The sequence below is a fragment of the Ixodes scapularis genome, unplaced genomic scaffold, assembly GCF_016920785.2.
Source record: "Ixodes scapularis isolate PalLabHiFi unplaced genomic scaffold, ASM1692078v2 PGA_scaffold2__306_contigs__length_199485367, whole genome shotgun sequence".
Lineage (NCBI taxonomy): Eukaryota > Metazoa > Arthropoda > Arachnida > Ixodida > Ixodidae > Ixodes > Ixodes scapularis.
The window spans coordinates 54,592,661-54,610,944 of record NW_024609857.1 but is presented as its reverse complement, the minus strand read 5'-3'; the positions used below and the strand labels follow the sequence as shown (position 1 = coordinate 54,610,944).

General features: G+C 45.7%; 1 protein-coding gene across 1 annotated transcript in view; it reads left to right on the top strand.

Annotated features, from left to right (window-relative positions):
* LOC115326061 (protein ELYS) overlaps nucleotides 1-18,284 on the top strand; it is a 68,483-nt gene that overhangs the window by 36,194 nt on the left and 14,005 nt on the right. Inside the window, exons 20-25 of the mRNA XM_029986790.3 lie at nucleotides 1,198-1,403; nucleotides 9,995-10,089; nucleotides 10,562-10,779; nucleotides 11,601-11,727; nucleotides 14,589-14,715; nucleotides 16,284-16,397. Coding sequence (XP_029842650.2) covers nucleotides 1,198-1,403; nucleotides 9,995-10,089; nucleotides 10,562-10,779; nucleotides 11,601-11,727; nucleotides 14,589-14,715; nucleotides 16,284-16,397 — 887 coding nt within the window. The remainder of the gene's footprint in view (nucleotides 1-1,197; nucleotides 1,404-9,994; nucleotides 10,090-10,561; nucleotides 10,780-11,600; nucleotides 11,728-14,588; nucleotides 14,716-16,283; nucleotides 16,398-18,284) is intronic.

Genomic DNA, 18,284 nt, shown 5'->3' with positions numbered 1-18,284 from the left:
TCTCGATAAACAAACTGCGACGTAGCAGGATCAGGACGCTGTCTCCTTTGGGCTTTCCTTCCTCCGCCCTCTGCGGTCCCCCCTGTTGTCATCGTGTCGGTTGCATCGCGTTGCTCAGCGCATCTCGATTTCATATTATCAGCAACAGCGTGTTACAATCGAGTACAAAAAGAAAGGACTTATGGGACAAACACAGAACTGACTTGCAGCTCACGTTTATGCTTCTACTTCTAAGAAGCAGGATGATGATACAAAGAAAACTTGAAAGAGTGAAAAAAACTTTCTGGAAATCTGCACTCATCACATTGACTACTTTGCCAAGTACTTAAATTCTCTGGCACATAAAGAAACGGAAGGGGCGCCGATACACTTGTCATCGAGTGGCGCAATCTTATCTGCCTCAATAAATTTTCTAAGTAGAGGGTTGCCACTCATTGTCAATACAGTGTTTTGTGAACTGAGGATCACGACCACAGTCTCGGCAGTGAATCTTTAGGTGGCCAAAGACACTCTTGAATGTGTCTTTTTGATGCTCTCGTAGCCAATCTTGGAGACATCTGCCAGCTTGTTCGACATAAATCTCGGGTTTCTCGGAAAAGCAGAACAGACGTGTAGCCAATCATCGCATTCCGCATAAAAAATGTAATCAATCATGAGGTCAAGAAAGCTATTCTCTAAAAAATGTGATCCGAGCAGATAGCATTTTTGTGTGAAGATGTCATCTCTGTCCCATATATCGCTGCCATTTTTCTGCCAATCGTGATGATCAGCGCGGCTATTAGTTGAGCAAATGCGGTATCTTGTTACGTCGCAGGTTTCATCAAGTGATGAAACGAAAATGTGTATCAAAATTTAAACTCCTCAGATTAATTTTCTGATTTTTTTTTTTTTTTTTTTTTAATTTCATATTTTAGCGCCGTAAGTGAAGGTACCATACATAATTTTGCACGAACTGTGAAAGAACTATGATCGGTACTTTCAGGCTGGAGAGGCCCTTTAACCCTCTGGTAAAATGGCAGATGCAGTGTAAGGAACAGAAGAGAAGGTGCTGCTAAGATTTCCACACTTGTCTTTACATGTTTTGGGTCATGGCCACCCTGCAAATTCACATTTCGATTTTGTCTCGAGTTATTTTAGAGTTGCTGTGTTTTTTTTTTCTTAGTTTTCATTTACCGTCTTCTTGCTGAACTTTTCCAGGACGGCGTGGAGTCCCTTCTGGAAGCCACCAGGCTGGCTGAGTCCCCGGTGTCCGCCTTCCTAAGCAAAATTTGGCCCACGGTCCTGAGGCACCTGATGGCTGCTGAAGAATATGCGCTGGCAATGCGCTACATGGGACGCCGCAACTTTTCCATCGAGACCGTGGATCACGTAGAGCTGCACCTGGATGTCTGGTTGGCTAACGAGTGGGTGTTGACTTCTTTGCAGTACTATATCGTAGCTCGCATCGAGTTGACTGTAGTACAGTCAAACCCGTTTATAACGAACAGCAGGAAACGCCACGATCAGTTCGATATAGCAAGTAATTCGATATAGCAAAAAACTATTTATAATGACCTTCCACGATGCGTTCATTGTAAGGCGAGGACTTCTTTTTCTTTCTCATCTCTTCGCTTCCGCCTTGTGACGCCTTGGAAAGTTTTTTTTTTTTTTTAACTTTTTGCCTACATGAAGAGTTTGTCTTTAGCTTATCTTCCCTTCTGAATCGCTTCTTTTCATGGGCAACAATTTTAAAATAAAAAGTTTTTTTTTTTTTTTGCTGTGCGTCTGTACAGAGAGTATTTTCTTGCTTTCTCCACCTTCTGATTCGCTTCTCTTTACTCAATTTTGTTCGCCACTTGAGCCTTTGGAATTTTCTTTCTTTCCTACTTTTATTTTTGTGAAAGGAACAGGCTATAGAAGAATATTTGGGCGTTTTTGGAAGCCTTCCCGGAGGGGAAAAGTTTGCTATAGGCAATAGGTTGTTTGTTATATTAAGTACTCTTTACATGCATTTTTATTTAATTTTGTTGTGAGTTCGATATCGACAATAATTCGCTGTGCGTGGATTCGTTCTAAACGGGTTTCACTGTAGTCACCGGCAGGACGAGAACTGGAGGGAGCTTCTTTAGAACACCCAGCCTCCAGCATGCGTTGCCGATTGTTCTTTCCTGGCTGTGCATGATCCTGGACCGTGGCATTAAACTAGGCTTGAAGGGAGTGCAGGCTTTCGCAATAGCCGCTTGTTTATCTTTCCATCTCTTTCCCTGATGTGCTGGGTTTTGCACTTCTTTTGTTCTTGGTTTCCTTGGTTCTACTAGTTTCATTTTATGTGGAATTCGTAATTTGTAATTGTGCACCGCATGTTTCTCAAGGCACACGCACATCGTTGCTCTTGGCAAACATACATCAGGTTTCACCACTTTGTACTGGCGTGCTAGTAGCAGTGAGTGACATGTGAGTGTTTGTTTGTTTGGTGTTGTCCAGAGAAAAGGGGGATAGCTGGGGAGAGGTACGGGTCTTCTTTACAGAGCAAGTCGTTTACAGAGCATATAAGTCGATGGGTTCTGTCATCATTCTCTGATCATGACTGTAGATGGGCCCCTATTTCTAAAATCAGATTCTCAAAAGGAAACGTCGACCTATATTTGAGTAATGATAGTTCTCCACAGCCATTAGACTCCATTGAAGTGAATTGCTGCATGGTAGTTGCATCCTGATCTTTCTATTTATAGGCCCTCAAAAGCCTTGTCAATGGTTAAGTTTTCTCGGATTGTACATGTTTTAATGCAAAAGCATTAACTATCCCATGGAGCGCAGCCGGCGGTGGCTGTAACCGCAAAAAAACGCAAAAGAAATGGCCATTCACCCATAGGCTACACCAACTCATGTTTACAAACAAACCGGAGCGCCCCTAGCGGACGCCACCGGCGCCGCGCATGCGCGTTGGATGGTGGGCAAGAAGCCCGCCGTCGCCCATAAACAAACCATTGAATTGCGTTGTTGTCGGCGTCGGTGGGAGTCCCCGTGCTCTTTTTCGCGTTGGAATTGTTGATTCTACGTCCTTCTAACGATGTCCGATTACTTGTGCGGCTTCAGCAAAACTAACGAGGCAAAACTTTGCGTGAATAATGTGACGTGCGGTGATTCATTTCACGTGGACGCCGCAGAATGGGCGCTAAACCTGACTCCCACGATGAGATTCTGCTCGCTATTTTTAGTCGCGACGTCGCTCGGACTGCAAAAGCGTGGACCGTAGCTGAGATGGTGGACGTCGATACTGAAAACCGCAAGTAGAATCGGGCATTACAAGTCGGTGATGGCCACCGGTAACAATAATGATAAACATCTTCTTGTATCTGTTTACACTTAGCCTACTTACCACAACCAACCTTCAAAAGTGTTTTGAAGCCTGCACTTAGTTCTTATCGCAATTACCGGGTCAAGATTTGGTTTACGAGCCGCTGTCGTTTGAACGAGCTGACGACAAAAGGCAGCCAAGTTTGAAAGAGCAGACGACAGTTCGAACGCATGCGCAATGGAGTACGGGCAAGAAGCACCGCGTCCCACGTCAACAAACCATTCGAATGTCACCTTGTCGGCGTTTGTGTGAGTCTGCATACTCTTTTTCGAGTTGGAATTGTCGATTCTACGTCGTCATCGCAATGTCTTTCTTACCACTTTAATCGCCTGAGCGAAATTATCAATTCTTGTTATGCCGCTAAACTTTCCGTAAATAATTTGCGATTCATTCGCGTGAACGCCGCAGAATGGACGCCAAAATCATGATGAGATTCTTCTAGCTATTTTCGGACGCGACGTCGCTCGTGCTGCAAAAGTGTAGAAGGCAGCGGCGATGATCGACGTCGATATTGAAAATCGGAAGCGGGAACAAACCAAGCGTAACAAGTCGGTGATGGCCACCGGTACCAATGATCAACATCTTGTATCTACTGTTTACATAGAGCCTACTTAAGTCTTTTGAGGCCTGCTATTACTTCTTATTGCAATTACCAGGTCAACGTTTGGTCCACGGGCCGCTTTTGTATGAACGAGCAGACAACAAAAAGCAGACAAGTTTGAAAAAGCAGACGAAAGTTCGAACGATCAGGCGGCCGTGTGAATTTGAAGACGCACTGAACCCGTGGGTGGTCCGGACAACTTGGCGGTTTTATCTCGTTCATGTGGAACGAAGCAAATACATCTGGCGACCACGAAGTGTTGCCCGCACACGCAATTGTAGAGCGACAGCGTCTGGTTTTCCCTTTTCACGGCTACTATTCACGTTCTCGGACGAACGGAGGGGGCAGAAACACATGAAAACTGATCTTCAAGCCTTTCCAGGCTCTCTTGGTACAGCCCTCGTCGCAGCATTTGACGAGAAGGCAGGTTTTTTGTCTCGTTTCTTCCAAAGGAACACAGGAATGCATGTCTGGCACGGCGACTTCTGCCCACCGCCCCAGACCGGAAGTGCGTCCGGCCCGCCACCACCGCGGCGTGACGTAGGAGAGTTGAGTTGGTGTATAGGCTGAGCAAAATTGCTCCTAGATAGCCATTTGCACTCGCTTCATGAGAGTGTGCGCTCGGCAGCTGCTCTCTTGGCAGGCGTTGCTGGAAAAGGGGGGGAAGGGGGCTGTGGCCACTTGACAAGAGTACGGGCTTGGCAACCTCGGCAGTAGCAAAACATGGCCATCCACGCTGGTACACCGCAGACAAACTAAGGGAGTGGAAGAACGACATTCATGCTTTCACATTCACAAATGTTTGAGTGTCCATAGAATTTTTGTATTGCAGACCCCTAAAAAAAATCTTAGGTGGGCAGTGCAGCAATCTTACCATAGAATGAATGTAAAACCACTTTTGATTGAGTGTGCTAGATTTCATTAAAAAGTGTTTTTTTATTTATTTATTTATCCTAAAGGGCCCTGATGGGCATTACATGGAGGGGGGGAACGATGGTACAAAGTTTAATACAATTGGGTCAGGTGGGAAAAAAAATGATTACATAGTTGGCATAAACAATGTTAAGCAAGCAATACACAATAGAAATAGGAAGAACACTGGATGAAAACATAACGCAAAACAGCGCTGTATAAGTTGATACATATTACTTAAAGAACTAATGAACATATCAGGTGAAGTGATTAACGCAATTTCTCTGGGCAGGCTGTTTCATTCAAAGATGGCAAGAACCAGAGGGGAATTTTTGAACAAGTTTGTGCGGGCAAAGATGGGCGATAGTTTAAAGTGATGATCTACGCGAGACGAAATATGATGAATGGGCTGAATGAATCAGTAGCCCGCTCATAACAGTCATTTGTTTGATGGCGGCTGTACAGTGATAACGTCCCTGCCGTTGTCCCGCGCCGGGACACGACAGAGGTCCTAAAGGGAGATGATCCATGATATTAGCGGCCAGGTGTTTTGGTGGCGCCCTCCTACGGTTCCCCCTTGTGACGTCATTACCTTTCAAACAATAAGTTCGATGGTGTTTGTTATTAGCATGGTGGAAGCTTGAAATCATTGCGCTCTCAAAGGAACACTGCCAACACCGTCAAAATTAAAGTTCTTTCATTCCTCTTATTTCCGTTGATGATAAATCCCCTTTCCGACGTCATAGTCAGCGTTCGGCCAATCGTGGAAGGCCAACCACAGCGATGCTTTCGGTCGCGCACGTCGCCAATAGAGCTTGTGGAAAAATGACATGCGAGCAATACATCTTCTGTACTGCAGTTGGGTTAGGTTGAGGTTACATTTTATGTTAGACACACTGGAAGTATAGGAGAAGTTGCGGGTTATAAATCTTTCGGCTTTATTTTGAAGTGCCTCAATATGGTTGGTTAAGTAAAGCTGATGAGGGTGCCATATGATGGATGCATATTCCAACTGCGACCTGACAAGGGTAGTATAGGCTAGAAGTTTGGTTTCTCGTTTAGCTTGAAATAAAGAGTGTTTAAGAAAACCAAGAGTTCTGGATGCTTTGTGGGTTGCATGTTCAATATGAAGGTTCCATAATAAGTTAGCTGTTAGGTGGATTCCGAGGTATTTATTTGACGTAACGTTATCACTGTGGTCCTCTCCAGTCATGTACACGTGATGAATGATTTGTAATTTCGTTTTAAAAGTGACAACTTTAATTTTGTTAGTGTTTATTTGCATTACCGTATTTACTTGTCATATTAGGGGCCAATATGACACGGCAAGGTACTGTGGCACGTCTCCAGTGATGGAGGCACACCCACGGCTGGTTGGCTCTTTGGGGGGTGCGCCACAATAACCATGCTTTATAAATTGCAAACCTTTTTAGGGCGCTTTCGCGCTGCCTTTTGCCGAAGGAAAAGCGCCCTTCGAAGCTCACTCAGCACGAAAAGCAACATGACCGTTCTTAGGCGATATATATTGCTAGTATCCGGCAGACACGCTCGGGTATAATCTGCGACTACTCGTATAAGAACACGTACGAAGTCGAAGCCCGGACCGCCGAAGCCCGCTCGCATGGATCAAGTTTCGTTTACGGGGACAAGAACTCGTACGAACCGCCGACCCCCGAAGCCCACTCGCAGGGATCAAGTTTTGTTCACGGAGAGGCTACTAGACACTCCCAGCCTACAGCTCAGCATGCACGTCGCTGTGCCACTAAGTGTGCACAATGCTCGGTTTCACGGTTGATCACTCCCGCAACTACCGCAACTACGCACTTGCGGTCATTACGAGAGCAGCTTGGCTTTAACTTGGCTTGACTTGGCCTGACTGCTTGACAGCAAAAGAAAACTGGCTTGGTGGCTTGCTAAATTGGACGCAATTCGAGACTCGCGGATCCGAAAATTGGAGGTGCATCGATTACGGGAGGGAAAACAAAAGTCAAAATATTGATGCCCATGGGGGGGGGGGGGGGGGGGGGGGGCGTTTATTATGCGAGTAAATATGGTAACCATGTGGTGCACCCTTACTGGACTATGTCTAGGTCCTGCTGGAGTATGTGAAAATCAAAGGGGTTAGAAATGACCTGATAAATGACGCTCGTCCGCAAAGAGACGTGTGGTTGACTGAATGTTGGAGTGAAGGTCATTTATATATAAAAGAAACAATACCGGGCCGAAAACAGAGCCCTGAGAGACGCAGGACTTCACCGACATAGGGGAGGAGACACACTTGTTAATTACAATAGATTGAGAGCGTTTTGTTAGAAAAGCAGTTATCCGCTGAATAACGGAAGCGTTTATATTCATAGTTTCTAATTTGTATATTAGTCTGTTATGGGGAACCTGATAAAAAGCTTTAGCGAAATTAATATTACAATAGCATCAATAGGACAAGAGGAGTGAACGGAAAGGTGACGGTCAGTAATCAATTCAAATAGTTGTTTTGCAGGAATGACTGCATTGAAACCCGTCCTGGTTAGAGGAAATGAGGCTGTTTGAAGATAAGTAGGTCATAATCTAGGATGAAAGTATATGTTCTAAGATTTTACATGAGATGGAAGTGAGTTTTATGCGTCTGTAGTTATTAAAATTATTTTTATCTCCGGCTTTGAAAATTGGAATACAGTCTAAGCTCATTACAACAGTCCTGGTTACAACAGAAATTTGGATATAACATACCGATTAGTGAAGTTCGGTTGGTTTTCCTCTACACACCATTGACTCAACTTCATGTCTGCATACAACGCACATACTCCTTTTGCAACAGACCAAAATCTTGGTCAAAACCGAGGCCTGTTATAGCAACCTTAGACTTTAACATGAGCAAGTTTCTAGTCATCAGGTAGTTGACCACTGGAGAGGGAATGTTGGAACAGCCTACACAGTAGAACTTCATATATGTGTTTGGTTAATTTTAGAAGCTTAGTAGATATTCCGTTGGGACCTGGGCTAGTTAGTTTCCAAACAATCAATGGCACACTCAACTCCGTAACTAGAAATGACAATATCGTTCATTATATTTTCGGTAAGTGAGGAAATAGCAGTAGGATGTGGAAACATGTTCTCCTCAGTAAAAACGCTGCTAAAAAAAAAAAGTGTTAAAACCAACAGCTAATTGATGTGAAGTTTGTATTGATTCGTCGTAGCAAATAATACAAGGTAATACTGCAGTTGGTTTTGAATTTATCTCTTTCAAACATTTTTTTGTGTCGGATCAAAACTTGTTTGAGACATCGTCATAAAAAAAAAAGACGGCTTGGCATTTTTTATTTTGTTTTTGCAGAACACTAAGTGAGCATGATAAAAGATCCAATCGTGCTGACTGTGTGAAAGCACTTCACGACTGTACAGACGTTTCTTTTTTTGTAGGTAGCACTTGATTCTCGTCATAAACAACGCTTTGTGCAGGCTAGGGGAGATTTTTATACAGAAACTCAACTCTGTGACGTCACGGCGCGGTAGTGGCGCATCGGTTGCACTTCCGGTCTGGGGCTGTGGGCAGAAGTCCCCATGCCAAACGTGTATTCCTGCGTTGTTTTGAAAGGAACCAGACAAAAACCTGCCTTCTCGGCAAAACGCCTCGACTGGGGCCGTACCAAAAGTGTCGAGAAAGTTTTGGAGGTCAGTTTTCACGTGCTCGGTTCGTCCGAGAATCTGGATATGTGCCGTCAAAAGGGAAAAGCAGACGCCGTTGGACTACGATTGCCTGAGCATGAAGCACTTTGGGTTGAATACACGGATACTTGTGGTCATCAGATTTATTTGTTTTGTTCCAACATAAACGCCAGAAAACCGTCAAGTTGTGCGGACCACCTGCGGACTACGTTCAGTGCGTCTTCAAGTTCAAACGGCCGACTGATCGTTCGAACTGTCGTCCGCTCTTTCAAACGTTTCTGCTTGCCGTCTGCTCTCTTAGACAACGCCGGCCCGTGGACCAAATGTTGGCCCGGTACTTGCGATAAGAAGCAAGTGCAGGCCTCAAAAGACTTAAATTGAAGGTTCGTAAGCAGGCTCGATGTAAACAGTTGATACAAAAAGATGTTGATCATTGTTACCAGTGACCATCACCGACTTGTTATGTTACACTTGGTCCGATTCTACTTGCGATTTTCAGTATCGACGTCGACTATCTTAGCTATGGTTCACACCTTTGCAGCCCGAGGGGCGTCGCGACTGAAAATTGCGCGCGAAATCGCATCATGCGAATCAGGCTTTAGCGTGCATACTGTGACGTCCATGCAAAATGAATCGCCGCATGTCACATTATTCACGCAAAATTTTGCGGTGTAACGAGCCTTGGTAATTTCGCTGACGCCGCTCAAGTAGTCAGACGTTGCCAGGAAGACGTAGAATCAACAATTCAAACATGAAAAAGGGCAGGGGGACTCGCACCGACGTCGACAACATTGCATTCCAATGGTTTGTTTATGGGCGACAGCGAGCTACTTGCCCACACTTCCATCACGCATGCGCGGCGCCGGTGGCATCCGCTAGGGGCGCTCCGGTTTGTTTGTTAACATGAGTTGGTGTATAGTGGGTACACATACAGCCCGAGCCTCCAGTAACTTATCCCGAAAGAGAATCCAGCTGTCGTTTAGAGACCCTTCATCAAACCCACTCAGGAATGTGCTAGAAAATTCACTTATAATACAGAATACAAAGTTTCCGTATCAACTCTTATAATCAAATGTCTTTGCTATTTTGGTCCAGTCTGTTTAAAGTGGTGGCAAAATCGCCGTGAATAATGCAATGATTACTAATTTTGTCGATGACACCTACAGACGCATGCTTTGGATGGGTGGTGAAAATTATTTTGTTGACTTATTTTGCCACGAAAGCTCGCATACTCCCAATGATGTGACCTGTGGTTCTAACGACCGCCACACGTGGCTGCAGACCGGAAAAGAATTTGGTCTTTTTTTTTTCCGATTACGCGGCAGTTTTTGAAGTTTTCGGGAGAAGCTGGCGGGATTTTTCTCGCTTGTTCCTAGGCAAACAGTATCGAAAATACAACTTGCAAATTCATTCAATGTTAAAATCGTTGCTTTAAGAGGCCCAAGTGACTATTCTTTTGTCTCTGGGCATCTGTGTTCTAGCCGGGTCGTGGATGCTTTGGAGCTGGTCCGCGACCACGAGAAACTCTGCGGCATGGATCACCTGCTCAGGCGAATCGTTGCCCTGGAGCACACAAGTGAGTCTTTCCATCGTTATGCATTACTGAACGCATGATGAGTGTTAATCTCAGAGTTCCAACTGTAGAGCTCACTAATTGATTGACCCTGTCTTAGACAAGTACAAAAATGATTTTTTTTTTTCTTTTAGTGCAGTTTTTTTATTTAATCCAAAATCGTAATAGGCTATATTTTGCTTCTTTTTTTTTACTTGGCACAGAAATCCTGCTGGAAAAAAACAAATTTAAACCTTAGAAGAATATTTTTTTAACCCTCCAGCGTAAAACAGGGAGATCCCAAAGATAGCAGACAACCAGATAAGGAAGCACGTCGCAGTCACGTCAGCCGTACCATTCAGCCGAATGGTACGCCCATCAGCCGTATAATTCAGAGTTCGGTTAGAGCCGAATTCTGAAAAATGAATTCGGCGTACAATTATCGGTTCAAACCAAGGCACCAAAGCCTACTGGTAGGTTTCGTCTCTCTGCGCAGTGGGTGACCAAGTGGCCAAATCGCGGCTGGAGCTGATGCTGCGGCTGCCCCTGTCGAGGAGCGAGGAGGATGCCTTGAGCTCGTTCTTCCACGACCTTGGGCAGACCACCTGGCTGTGCCACCTCATCGTCCACTTCGTCCAGGGCGGAAGGGTTGAGGCAGCAGTGCCCCTGGCCGACCGCCTCCGCGACGTCTTCCGTGGCTTCAAGGGGCACCAGGTCTGTGCCACATTTTTAACGCAGAATCTGGTAGTATGGGGCTGGTTTTACAAAAAGAAGATTGCACGTTCTGTTCGACTGACGTGCAGGTCAAGGTCAAAAGCAATGCAGAGTGCAAGTTAGTCTGCCTCATTTGCAGGGGTTGGGGTGATGTCAGAATGCAGAGCTCAGATTGACTGATTGAGGGGTATAGTGGGTAGACCTTAAAGCAAACTGCATTGAGGTCTACCCACTATCCTTCAATCAGAGCCAATCGTAGCTCAGCATTCTTACGTTGCCGCAACCCCACCAAAAGAAGCAAACAAACTTGCGCTTCGCACATATTGCTTGTGTGACATTAACATCAGTGTGTTATGTGACATGAGATCACATGACTTGACATCCAAGTTCTGATGTGTGTGTGTGCACACAATGCATGCAAGCATGTGCAGGATGTTCCCGGCTCATTTGCATCACATTTGTGCAAATCCAAATAGGTCAGATGCAATCGAGACATGCGGGCATTTTTCAGTCTGTGTTGTGTGCGAGTTGGATCGCCTTGCCTAGACCCAATGCGGTTGAAGAATTCTCTCCATCGATAAGCTAGTTTACTCTCTGGCGCCGGTGAAGATCTATTTCTTTTGGATTCAAAGTTGGGAGAAAGGCTGCAGTTCGAAGGCCTGGTCAGATTGTGAATCTTGTGGCTGTGAATGTGTTTACCATGACTATGTAAAACAAAAATGTATTTTCAGAAAAGAGCTTTCTCGTGGCCTGGTTATTTCTGCCCTGTCCCTGTGTCCTAACCTTTCTTCTTTTTTTTTTTTTTTTTGTTTGGTCCACAGTTTGCGGACTCTGAGGCTTACCAACAGGCTGAAGCTGTCCTGGAACTGGTGCAAGCCTTCCTGCGTGTTCGGCCGCTTTCCAAAACAAGTTACCATCGGGCAGCGCCATGTCCTACTGTCTCTGCAGGTAAAGTAACCCAGTTATCGGCACGGCTTATTGAGGCATTTGCCACATTTACCGTGCAATGAATTGTAATCTAGCCGCCGACCAGTTTTTCGGATATTCGAGCTAGCCAGCACGTTTGCCATTTTCAAAGTGCACCTGCTCGCTCCACTTTGGTTAGGCGTAGTAGGGAGCCCCTTTTTGGAAAGTGTTTCTTTTTTCGTTTACAATATGAATGATTATTCAATGCGGTGCATATCGTCAAGAGCACACTGTTATTGGCCAAGTTGGCAAAACGACAGCTTTGATGAGCTCTGGCTTACCATGTGACTGAATAATTTACCGTAATATCCCGAGTCATCGCCCACCCCCCCTTTTGGGCGGAATATCGATTTCGTAAAAGCACCCAGTCAACGCCCACCCCTGTTTCAGCAATGATCTCGTAAAAAAAGCACCGAGTCATCGCCCAGACCTGAAAAAACGTCAATTCCGAGCCCCACAAATGGCAAACAGAAAAAAAAAGAAAAGAAAGGGCGCCCTCCTGCATTTTCAGGGCTCCAAAATCGGAGGATGCGTGTGCAGAAGAAACACAATAAAGATAAGAAAGCAAACCTATATTTATCTGGCAGACAAAAGCAGACACGTTTCCGATCCTTTCTCTCCTGCCCGCGCCCCCCTCCCCCCCTCCCGAAAAAGAAATACATATAAAATGCCAGAAGGTCCGTTTGCAATATAGTGCCTGGACGCGTGGATCATAGGGTTAAAAAAGATCGTAGGAGGAAGAGAAAGAGATAACAGAATGCCGTTTTATGTTCTTTTTTCTGTTCATAACTGAAAGTCCGTTTTCACCGAAAAGATAAGTCAGGCCGCGAAACCGCAACTTAAATAGGACGCGGATCGCATGACTAACTCAATACTGCGAATACAAGTGGTTCAGAACAAAAAGCCTCGTTTGGATTCGATTTTCTTTGTCGAAAACCTACTCCGGCCGACTTGGCATTCTTTGAGAACGTCGCGACCGACAGACGTCCGACAGTGATGTGTCATTTGACGGTTTCGACGAGTAAATAAAGATTTGCTCGTACACCCAGCGCAAACGTTTTCTTCCTATTTTTTCACGCTTCGTTTATCTCGGGCGGCATGCCAGCCGCACTGTCCACAACGCAGCCAGCCGCTCTACGAGTCACCTTACGCAAGCCGCGCTATCTGTAAAAGAAAACACCATTGTCAGAGCTGTAGGCAATGGAAGCCTCTTTCGAGCTGTTTTCTCCCACTCCCCTTCCCCCAACATGGCGCTGACCTACCGGCAGTATAAGCCTGGAAACAAAGTGTCATTTTCCTTTCCCAAAGCATCACCCGCCCCAGAAGCCAACCGGGCGCCGGCGCAGAGCGTAACCGGTGGCTGCGTTCTGAAAACAACCAATGGCTGCGCTCCGCGTCGGTGCCCGATTGGCCTTGGCTGCCCGCAGCTCCGGTTGTACTGCCACAGAAAGTTGTCCCGGAGCCGCGCGCGCGCCCGCACAAACTCGAAGGTCATTGAGTTTGTGCATGCTCGCACTTTCCGCGGCAACGGTCGCACCCGCGGAGAGAGCCTTTTTATGGTTTTCGCTTTTGTCATCCTATTTTTGCTTTTGTACTGGATTCGTTTTAGGCGTCGGTTAAAGGCTGCCGGTTTGCTTGGTTCCGAAGTCGAAAAAGAAGCGGAGACTCGCTTTCCTTTCGGCTTTCGTCACATTTGCTCGGTCACTGTGGCTTCTTGCGATTTTTCTTTTCTTTTTCTTTTTTTTTTTCAATGATTCTCTTCTTTTTTTTTTTTTTTTTTTTTCGTTCACGTTGGACCGAAGGCTGCAGCGGTCGTGGCTTTGAATTGCTCTTGCTCGGAGGAGGCGGAAACGAGCTACCCGCGAAGCAGTGGATTTTGCTCGACAGTAAAATGAGTCGCAAGTAAGATACCAACCCGAGATTTGAGTTCAGTTAATCTCCTGTCTAGCTTCGCTACACACGGACAAAAAAAAATCACATTTTTAAACTTTTTCGAAACTCCCGAGTCATGGCCCACCCCACAATTTTTGAGAATTGTAGGCGGTGGGGGGGGGGGTGGGCGTTGACTCGGGATATTACGGTACCCGTTTTTATGCACTGTTGTGCTAAAGGTTGTGAAAATGCAGAAAGTATCAGGTGTTGCTCTGCTGTGATGTGGCCGCCTTGGTGGCTCCGAGGCGAGAGCGCCGGCCTACAGATCCCCAGGTGGCGGGTTCGAATCCCGACCGAGGTGCCCGCAATATGACGGAGGCTTATTGCGGAGAAGGCGCCGTGTAACCGAGCTTTCGGTTGCACGTCAAAAGATCCCCAGGTGGTCCAAATTAATCCTCAGTCCTCCGCTGGGGCGTGCCAGATGCCCGTCGTAAGTTTGGCACGTAAAACCCCCAAATTTTTTTTTTTTTCTGCTGTGATGTTGCACAGAGGGGGCATGGTACACATGCGGTAGTTCGACCGTGCAAAAAAAGCTTTTTGTTAAAATTTATAAAGATTTTGGTATGCACCTTACTTGTTCCCCATTTATCCAAAATGGCATTTATGTAAGAAAAGTGATTTCCTTCTTTAAATCATGACTAATTTTTTTCTGACAGAATAAACTGTAGCTTTGTACAGCGATTATTTTTAGGTTGAAATTATCCTAGCCTCCTGTGGTATTAGAATTGACACACATTCGGAGTTTCATTGAAATCGGTGCATTACTCAACGAGTCAACCTCAACAAATGCCAACTTTTCTTCGGTGTGGCTAGTTAGTTAACTCATTTATATTGGTAACATGTGCAGTGCCTACTTTGTCGCTTTCACTTCCTCCATTTCAAAAGAGAGCCATTGCCCTTTTTTGCTGCAGGGGCACCACTGCAGGGCCCGATCCCTACCAAGGTGGTCCACAAGGGCACCACACCAAGCCTGGCGTCCCGAACCATGGCGCAGGTGGGGAAGGAGGCGGCCGGCGCAGACAAGCATCCGCCGCCCAGGTAAGTGTTGGTGGTTGGCCGCATTGCTCGTTAGCTTGGAAGGTGATCTTCTCACTAATACTGTTCTTTATGTAGTGAGTGACAATTGGTATTAGCTAATTACTTTGAATTCCCTTCGGCTCAAGGCACAAATTCTGGAAGGCATTTATTTTTGTTAGATTGGTATAGATATGTTTATTTCTATGCCTGAAAACAGCAGAGGTCTGGACAGCAATACACTGTATTATAAACACGAAAACAGGTAAAAGCGGATAATGGAGAACAATAGAATAAAGCGAAAATATTCGTGTCTGCAAACATGGGATTGTACGTGTGTTGCACCCCGGTCTTAGCATTGAACCTTTGGACAGATAACTCGCACATCGGGACCAAATATGTCCCGTCATAGGACTTACGTCGAGTGGCATCTAAAACCTCGCGCCATCAGTAACTTTCACAATCAACCGAACTACGCGCAACTTGGCGCAGGAAATGCACAGCCCTTTCAAATCTATTATGAACAACAAACCGAGGTCAATCTATGCGCCACATGGCAAATGCTGCAAGGTTTCTAAGCTGAGGAATTGCACGATGTGCTCATCAGTCGATGCAAAATGTGTCTTTCAGCGAGCGGTACAACTTGGCATTGGACACTTGCCACCGCTCACCATGCTCAGAGAACAGTGTGGGCTAAACTCTATTTTCCAAAAGCGGTTCTGAAAAGTTCTCAGTTTTGGAGTTTTTTTTATTACCGTATTTACTCGATTCTAAGCCGGCATCGATTCTAGGCCGACCCCCCAAAAGAACGGCAGGGCCGAAAAATAAAAAGAAAATTCTCGATTCTAGGCCGACCAAAAAGTATAGGAAAAACACCATAAATTAAACACAGAACGGAATTTATCTGCAATGTACAGCACTATTTCGGTCACGAATCCGACGGTATGCTCACGGTTAATGTCCGCATTTTTCCTGATCATTCGTCGTCCTCACTGGTATCTTTGTCACTGTCCACTTCCCACAACGCGTGGTCATCCGTACCGTCCAGGGCATTCGAGATGCAACACTTTCGGAACGACTTTACTACCAGTTCCGCCGGGATGCCGTCCCATGCGGCCGCGATCCAGCTCGTGGTGCCTTCCCTTCCGCGGTCCTGAGAACGCCATTCTTGTTGCCGCACATGCAAAGAGCTGACCACGCTGCTTTCTCCAGCGACGTACATTTTTTTCGTCCACGCCGAAGTCACGCTGGGCTTGCAGGTTGGACGATTGTTCAGCAGCCAAGACAGCTTTCCTCTTAAAAGCCGCGGAGTAGTGGCATCAACTGGTCGATGCCACAGCATTGAGTAGAGACGAACGTTCCGTGCTTTCCGTGGTACACAGCGTATCTTCCCGAAGCGATGTAGACAAGATGGCGTCCCGCGGTCATGGCGGAGCCGGATCCTCGTATCTAGGCCGACCCCCGAGTTTCGGATTTAATTTTTTTGGAAAAACTATCGGCCTAGATTCGAGTAAATACGGTACGTTCTGGCTAGTTTGTCCCACAGACACAGTTGTGCAGTTGTAAGGGTAATTGCATCCTTCTTGCCACAGGGGAAGGCAGGAGGTTGTGTTTCCTCGCTTCGTGCCTGCAACAATTTCCACATCCGGCCCAAGCACTCCTGTGTCCGCGTTGCACCTGACTAAGAGGCTCAGTCTGCAAAGTGGGTGAGTTTCTGTCACACAACCAGCCGTGCCGTTTCTTGCATTTGCATACTTGTGGGATGCTTTCGACTGGATTTGTGTGGTGCCTTTTGCAATAGCCCTATACACCTTTCCAAAAAACGCTCCTAGGCCGCCGCCATGTTGCTGATGCTGATGCGGCTGGTGTGACTCTCGCGCCCTCTATCAGCTAGAAGTTTTCTGCCACTCCCTGGGACTGTGAAGACCCGCTCAGTGCAGTTCTCTAGCTATGTTTTTGCGGTTTTGCATTCGACGTTTTCTCGCCCCTCGAAAGTTTCCAATTAATTTTTTTTTATGCATGCTGCGTAGCCTTTTTGTGTTATCTTCCATTGCGAGAAATAATGCTGGTAAGTGCCTGCCATTCAAGCATTTCTGCTCGGCATTCACGGGAAACGAAGGAGGTGAAGGACGTCGAACGACCCTCGACGCTATTTTGCGAACATTGTTCTCCCCCTCCCAGAGGTAATCCGCGTAGAATCCTCAGTCATCTCCAAAAATTGTTGTCCGGGTTGGGGTGAGAAACGGGTCAGTCGTGTTTGTTTCTTTGCCTTGGTGCGGTTGTGAAAAAAGGAAGCTCTCCCTAAAACGAAGTCATCTCGGATTCCGTCCGATCGTCAAGATGTGACTGTTCTCGACTGTGACTGTGTTATTTGAGATCTTTCTCAAATAAATTCTTTTCGGATAACACTGCATCGTGTGTTACATACGATATATTCTTCGAATGTCAGTACTTCCTCAATTGTATGTCCGTGTTCTGTCAATCGGTAAACACGTCATTTGTGAGCGTGAAAAATGCATGCCTTTCGGCCCTCTTCTGTTGCAATTTATTTTTGACAGCAAAGAGCTTTGTCGTTTCACATGCGGCGAATCCCGCTGCGCCGTCAAAACTTATCGTAAGAAAAAAACAAACAACTAGAACTATACGTTCCAGTCACATTCGTTCTGTCGTGCATACCCCCAAAAAAAATAGATTACAATATTTTCTTCTTGCTTTTTTTTTTTTTTTTTAATGTAGTACAATGCTTTTTCAATGTCCTCGGGAAAATGCACGTACCATGAAACACAAAATATAGCGGAAAAAGACGAGAATTTAGCTGCCAGCAGAGTTTGAAACTGCGCCTACGCAGGCTGCGCCTATTGAGATCACAGTCCACTCGGTTAGGGTTAGGAGGGACGCCGTTGAGAGTCTAGCCTCAAACTCAGTGACTGGGCTCGAAAACGGTTTGTTGCCCCTGGGGTCGAGTGTTTTTTTGGAAAGGTGTAATGGCGAGGAGATGTTTCGGTGGCTCCCTCTTGTGATTCCTATCTGACATCACAACGAGGAATATCAATTCTTAGCAACAATTTCAATGATGCATATAAAAGCATAGTGTAAGCTTATAGTCAATGCATCCTAAACAAACACTGTCAAGGTTGAGTCTGACTTGGTTTTTATTTTCATTAATAAAAATAAAGTTTGTCCTTCTTTGGACGTTGCTGTTAATCTGTGACCAATCGTGGGCGACCCACCACAGCGACACTTTTGGTCGCGCTGTCGCCAATACAGTCGACTTTCCTTAATTCAGGCACTTTATTCAAATTTTCGGTTAGTTCAGAGCAGGGGTGCAGTCTTGCCAATTGCATACAAGTCTATGGGAACAAATGCACAATAATTTGAAGTTTACCATAGTAATTTGAAGTTTTCCATATTCATTCAAAATGGGGTTTACCATTTCATAAGCAATGCCTGCGTGTGTATTTCTCTGCAATACTCAAGAGCTTATCATTGCGATTTACGGAAGAGTCCCGGCGAATGGCAAAGGCGGCGATACGTAAAAACTCAAAAATAAAATTTGCATGTCACTTTTTTTTAATGTGTCGTCTCTATTTTGT